This window comes from Mesitornis unicolor, unplaced genomic scaffold (assembly GCF_000695765.1).
Source record: "Mesitornis unicolor isolate BGI_N332 unplaced genomic scaffold, ASM69576v1 scaffold8375, whole genome shotgun sequence".
In the NCBI taxonomy this organism is placed as follows: domain Eukaryota; kingdom Metazoa; phylum Chordata; class Aves; order Mesitornithiformes; family Mesitornithidae; genus Mesitornis; species Mesitornis unicolor.
Genome location: NW_010186127.1, coordinates 1,903 through 8,792, shown reverse-complemented (window position 1 = coordinate 8,792; position 6,890 = coordinate 1,903). Strand labels below are relative to the sequence as shown.

Genomic DNA, 6,890 nt, shown 5'->3' with positions numbered 1-6,890 from the left:
GGTGGGCGGAGGAGGAAGGGTTTGCTCGTCATGGCGCAGCAGCAGAGGGTGCTGCCGCAGAGCAAGGAGACCCTGTTGCAGTCCTACAACAAGCGTCTCAAGGATGATGTCAAGTCCATCATGGATAACTTCACCGAAATCATCAAGACAGCCAAGGTAGCCGAGCCGTGAGGGAAGGGGAGCGTGCCCGTGGGAGCACCCGGGCTCCTGAGGGGAGAGGGGTGGGTTTTCATCGTGGGCAGCTTTGCGGAGAGACGGGGGGCCGTGAGGGGAGAGACGGTGGTTCTGAGACCCTGAGGGAGACGATGGGGGAACCCTTCTCCCGGTTCCCCCGAGGGCAGCCGTGAGGGAAGAGGACTCCTTCCCCAGGGCGGGCGGTGGTCTCCCGGCTGCTGCTGGCCTCCCTGTGTCCAGCCCTGTGGGCAGCGACGCGGTGTTCCTCAACGGGGGACAACCGCAGAAGCAAGTGGGGAGGGTAGCAGCAGTGATCCGTGGATGCCGTAGAGTCCAGAGGCTGCCCTAGGGGTCGCAGGTGTGAACTGTACCAAAATGAGATGCCTTATAATGTAGTAATCACGTATGAGGATTTTAGTATGTACGCCTTTTTCTTTAGATTGAGGATGAAACACAAGTCTCTCGAGCAACCCAGGGTGAACAAGATAACTATGAGATGCACGTCAGAGCTGCAAACATTGTGAGTAGCATCTGCTGTTTAAATTAGTGGGCAGCACATCCTTCAGGTGCTATTTGGTTCATTCTTGTATCTAAGGCAGCCTTTATAACTCTCACAAGGTCTGCTGCTGGAAGAGTCACCTGGTATTTGGGGTAGCTGTTGGGTGAATTCCTTCTTTAGGGGGAAAGCTGCATAGTCCAGCTTGTCAGCTGCAGGCTTCTGTCAGAATCCTGACGTAACTTGGGAGTTTTTACTTTATTCAGGGCTTGGGCTGAAGGAGCAGCTTGGGAGATGATGTTTTAGAATTGGAGCAAAGCACTGTTTTGATATACTGTGTGCTATGGGATTTTTCTCCCCACTGCAAGGTGCGAGCTGGTGAGTCCCTGATGAAGCTTGTGTCTGACCTGAAGCAGTTCTTGATCCTCAATGATTTCCCCTCTGTGAATGAAGCTATCAACCAGCGCAACCAGCAGCTGAGAAGCTTGCAGGAGGAATGTGACAAGAAGTTGATTGCACTACGGGATGAGATCTCCATTGACCTATACGAGCTAGAAGAAGAATATTACTCTTCCAGGTACAAATAGGGCAGTGGACTTCTGCCTTATGACTCCACCCAGTTTGGGGCAGTTAGTCTAGACAAACAAGTAGTTCTTAGAGTACAGGTCTTGAGAGTGTTCCCAGCAAAATGTCACTCCCGTTTTTAATTAGGTCAAATTCTTCTTCTGCAACTAAAATAGCTGCCTTTTCCTTGTAGATATTCTACAGGGAATAAATGCCATGGTGAAGGAAGTATTCACAGCAGCCAACCCTAGGTGCCTGCTTTTGTTGCCTAGATTTGACAGATAATTTGCTTAGGCTTCCTTTGTATTAATTGTCAAAGGAGATTAATTTCCTTGGGACTACAGGCTTTTGTCTGAGTATCCCTCTGGAATAGCCTGCCTCTCTCTCCCTAGAGAGACCAGCTTGCTGAGCTGGGTCCTGATGTTAGGTGAGATCACCACATCTTCGTGGTGAGCTCTTTCACAAGTGTCCTGGTTACACAGTGTGCCTTCTCCCTCGTAATCCACTGCCCCTGGCTGCCTGGAGTCCTCTTGGGGTGAACGTTTGCAATGAGCAGAAAAAGACTTGCTCAGTGTCATTGAATTATGAAGTATTGTGATAGGATTTTCTATGGGAGACTTATTACTGACTTGTTTGTAGGATTTTTAATATTTTAACAAGACTCAGCGGCTTTAGAGAATTCAGACACTACTTTTTGTTTTATTTTCTGCCATGCACTCCAGCACTTCTAGTTGATAATGCAGTAAATGAAAGCAGGAGAAAACAAATAAGAACCTGATTATATTGGCTGCACTGTCCAAGCTAAGTGAAATCAGTGCAATAATGCTATGACTTCTAAACAAAACCTTTCAAAATCGTTATTTAAAATTTTAATGACCAGGTTTTCTATTTTTGCCTTTTCCTTCTTTTTAAAGATGCTGAATGCCTATAACTCCAGCTAAGTCAACTAAAACACTAATTGTTCAATATCTTCAGAAGTTAGGCCATTATTTATGGGTAATACATGTATTTTAAGAGTAAACAGACATTGATATGACATAGCTTAGGAACTGATACGACATTGGAAGAAAACTTGAGGTAAAAGTTTAGAGTTGTTTTTCAAACTTTACTCAGTTTTTTGGGGCAGCAGTAAGGGATCCTTGAAATAGCTCAGAAATTAAGAGCGACGGTGGCAAACCCAAGCACAGATCCAGGCCCTGAAAGGTCAGGGGCCATTCACTATGTGCATGGAGTGAGCTGCATCCAAAGCGATGTGGTGTGGGTTGATAGTGCCTCACGTGTGCCAGATGTGCTTCTCACTGTCACCAGAGTGCCACCACTTTAGTTTTAACTTCTGGACGAAGGGATTCTGATCATGCTGGCATGGTCTCCAGACGCAGCCCTTCCTAACAGAACTAACATCCAAGCACAAATGTTGGCATACAGCAAACGGATTTGCCTTCGTGCTCTTTCTTGTAAGAGTGGTCATGAGATGAGAAAACTTGGCAGCTCTCCAGAGCTATGATCCCTCCGCTGAAGCCTCATATCGTGTAGCACTTAGGTCGTTTGCTTTTAGCACTTTTTGCCTTCCTGTGCTCTTTCCTGTCTTTTTCTGCACCAAAGAAATTTTGTGTCTGTAAATACAGAAACAGTGATTTATTCAAAGTCCTTTTATAATTAGAGTACTAAGATATTTTTAATGAAACCTTACTGTCTAATGTGGGGAAAAGGGTTTCTGTTATGTCATATAGTCATAGAGGGATAATCACGTTTATGTGGCTGTAAAGGCAGTAGCTGGTTTGCCCACAAACGGGCATTCTGTGCTGTCCTGGGAGCCCGGCCGGGGCTGCCTCTCTGCACCGTCTGTTACCGTCTCATGGGGCTCCGTCCCACGGGTTTATAGAGAAGTGTGCAGCCCCACGAGGCCAGGACGTGGGTTCCACACAGCTGTCCCGCCAAACTGCTCTCCCGTGCTCCAATTTCCCTGAAGGTCACTGGTTACTTTATTTTAGGTGATCCCTGCAGGGAAGGCTGTAGAGCATTGAGGTCTCTGCAGCAGGACGCCTCCAGCTGAGAGCTGCTCTGTGCTGGGTAGCTTGTTTGGTCCCTGTGAAAAACTTGTGGAAGGGAGTGAGTGTCTCCTGCCCAGTGTTTGTCACTGCCACTGTGCTGAAGGGGCTTAGAAGACAGCCCCTTGCCCACAGCAAGTAACTAACAGGATGTGCCTCAGGTGTAGGATCAAGTTTTATTGCTAGGCTTTTTATCTGTACGTGGGGGTTTTGATAAGGAGACCTGAAAGCAGGTCCTTGAAACTAAGGCTGAGTAGATTGTTCTGAAGGAATCTGTGCTTTTGGTCCCTGTATTAAGTAGAGCTGTTCCTCTGCACGCAGACCTGGCTGCCTGTCCCGAGAGAAGTAGTGAAGTCCTTTCCTCACATTGACAAACCCTCAGTCAAAGGACAGAGAAGCAGATTGGGCAGTGCTGTTGTGGGTTGTGCAGTAGCTGCTCGTTCACTATGGCTTTTGAGGAGTGTTACTTGAGAGGCGAAGCTTAGACTTTTGGGACTGTTCTAATTGGGGCAGCAGGAGAAGCAGTTATGCTTCTGATGCAGCTAAAATTTTCATAGTAGCTGCCCTGCCAAGATGCGGTGGCTGCTGTGGCCAGGTTCTCCTTGGAAACCACAGCCTGGGGTCTAAGGCAGAAAAGGAGTTGTAGTTCTGGTTCAGTTCTGAAGGTCTGTGCTGACTGCACCCACGTTGTGTTGGGGACTGTAGGGAAGGGTGATCATCCAAGGGATTTCACAGAGGGCCCAAATATAAAACCGGTATCCACTGCCTTCCTACTTCTATGACAAAACCAGCCAGACAAGAGCTCCGAAGTAGATGCTTGCAACTAGTGCTTTGTGTGCTTACTCCTCAAAGCAGTAATGCCAAGTCTAGCTTGCCTACGCTCATCCTAAACTTCAAACTTGCATTTATGTTCCATTGCTCCCTCCTCTGAGATCACAGGAGCTGTCTTGAGTGTGGGGTTGGACATGTTTCGTGTTTGTGCAATTTGAAGTGTCTCGTATTTCTACACTTAAAATATTTCCCAAAGCATCTATTCAAGTCCATACATTAAAAGTGTAAATAAAGCTGCAACAACAAAACCACGTGACCCATTGGGTTTGTTTTACTCTGACTGCAAGCTGCTTTCTGCTCCAGCACTCACTTTGTCTTGGTTGTCTGTTGTGTGTGCAGCTCCTTCCTCTCTTTGGAATTTGTTTTGGTTTTGTTCTGGTTTCTTCCATCATCTTTCGTTTTAGTTTGGGCCCTTCCCCATTGTGTTTCCTCAGAGCGCAGGCAAGAATTAGTCAGTTGTTTAAAAACATCACTGCCCCCCACTGCTGGCTCAGCCTACAGTGACCAAATCCAGCAGGTTGCTTTTAGGAAAACAGCTCAGGTTCTGCAGAAAATGGTGGGAGCTGTCAGTACTTTTATAATCGGGCTGGGGAGCTTCAATAGAAAACCCATTCTGTGGAGCACTTTACTGGAAGGGGAAGGGTGCAAATAGGTTTCTTCTTGATCATGACAGGGACAGACCCTGAAATAATTGCGTTAGCTTTTCTGCTGAACTTAAATTTAGAGCAGGCTTTATATATTTTTCCTCACACAGGTTGTGATCTAACTCTGAGTAAAATGAATATGGATGAGGTCCTTGCCTCACTCAGATCAGTAGAACTCCCATATTTGGAGTCTGGGATTTCAGCCCGGATCTTTCCAGGGACTGGGTTAGAACTGAGCCTCTGCTGCAGTTTGTAGCAACAGTTTTGTCTCTCAGATTTCCCTGAACCTCCCCAGGCCCATGAGGTTCAAGACCAGCCCTTCAGGGCTGTCTTAGGGAAGTGTCACAAGACTTGGGATTAATTTGTGAACACAGACCTTACCCCCGTGAATGTTTTTTTTGCCATTTTCTTAATGCTTTGCTTCTGTCTTGCTCCCCCTGCCCTTTCCCTCCCTCCCCTCCTCTCTTATTGCACCTGCTCTCTCTCCTCACTGGGGTTGTTTGTTCTGGAAAGCTACAGTCTGTGTGACAGCAATGATCTCCCACTGTGCGAAGCCTACTGGAGACAAGACTTTGCCACGCTGTCCCCCGAGAGCCTCTCCATGCCTCTGACAGCTGCCGCAGCAGAGCAGAGCGTTGCCACCTCCCAGAGCTCAACTCCATCGCACCCCCATGTCAACGGGCACGGGGCAGGGCCCCCAGAGCACTCCTGAAGAGGATCCTCCACTGCTAAATGTGTTCCTCCCGGCAGCACTGCCCTGCTGGAAGTCTTCCACCTGCTGTATCGAGCATCTCCCAGCCAGGATAGCACACTGGAGCTGTATTTGCAGGTTTCTGCACACTGGATAGCCACGGTGCTTTCTCCACCCCTGGGACATTGCCATGAGTGTTCATCTCCCTTAGAGAACGTGTTAAGTAAAGACAAAGTTGATTGTTGTAGCAAATTAGAGTTAGGTTTGCTTTTACAGGACAGTTATGTGTAGAGTTCATTAGAAATCCAGTTTGTTTCCATGGGAATCTCAGTGAGTACACACTGGAGTGTTGGCAGTTGAATTTGTTTGGGATAAACTTGAGCCAGACGGGGATAGTGAGCATCATGGGGTTTTTCCTCTGCTTCCCAATGTTCTTGACATTCTGGCTGCTTTAAAGCTCTCTCAGGATGGCATCTGCCAACTTCCGTTCTACTTAACTAGAGAAGGAATCTTGCAGTATTTTTCACACAGCAGTCTTCATGTCAGAACGCTTCACAAACTTGAACCTCTTGCTTGCCATCTGTCAGGACACTCCTACCAATGAGCAGTATTCTCCCTTTTGAGGAGGAAAGAGCCGACTGAGGAATCGGGCTGAAGTCTCGGTGATGCCACTTGCTCAGGGCCACAGATAGCAGCAGCAACATGTTTAGTTGGTCTGATTCCTTTTTCAGTGTTTACGCAGACACTTTCTATTAACATGGCCTGAGCTAACGCGGAGCCACTGTTTGTGTTGGCTGAGAGCTTTGTCTGATAAAATAATCTTGAGAGGGCTGGGGTGTATGGGACAGTGAAGGATACTCGGTTATCCAGTTTCCTTCCAATGAAGCGCACTTGGTGCTCTGCAGCTTGGTACATCTGCCCTCACCCTGTGCAGTTCTGGGACAACTTGAGCCGTGTGGCTGGAACGGGTTGCTGTTGGTCACAACAGTTTGGTGGTGCAGAGCCAGGGGTCCATTCCAGCTGTTGTGCCGAGCTTCCCCAGCCGCCTGCTGTAAAATCTCCTTTAGGATGTGAATTTTGGTATAATTTTTGTTTTATTTTTCTTCCATTTATTTTTGTAATTAGATGATTTAATAAAACTAACTCTTTTGTATAATTTCTAAGGCGTGTGTATTCAGCCACAAGGCTTTGTGTACATCTGACAGTATCAAGTATGCGCTCGGCCCAGCGTTCCCCACAGCTTTTGAAACCCCTGCTCCTGGCAGCCGTTGCTGTGTAGGGGCTGCAGCACTGCCTGTGCCCCCAAAACCATCACTATGCAGAAACCTCGCACCCCAGCCAGGCAGAAATTTGGCTGCTACAGACTGAGCCGCCACAGGTCCGTGTCCGACCCAGTCTTTGCACAGAAAGGTTTGGGACCTCCACATCTGAGCCAAACCGGG

At 47.7% G+C, this 6,890-nt stretch overlaps 1 protein-coding gene across 1 annotated transcript; it reads left to right on the top strand.

The window, feature by feature from the left end:
• The first annotated feature begins 30 nt into the window (after positions 1 to 30).
• Positions 31 to 1,571, top strand: MED22 (mediator complex subunit 22). Its single transcript, XM_010185044.1, has 3 exons — positions 31 to 156; positions 614 to 694; positions 1,039 to 1,571. Exons 1-3 carry the CDS (start codon positions 31 to 33, stop codon positions 1,255 to 1,257), a joined length of 426 nt encoding a protein of 141 aa, XP_010183346.1. The 3' UTR covers positions 1,258 to 1,571.
• The last annotated feature ends 5,319 nt before the right edge of the window (positions 1,572 to 6,890 follow it).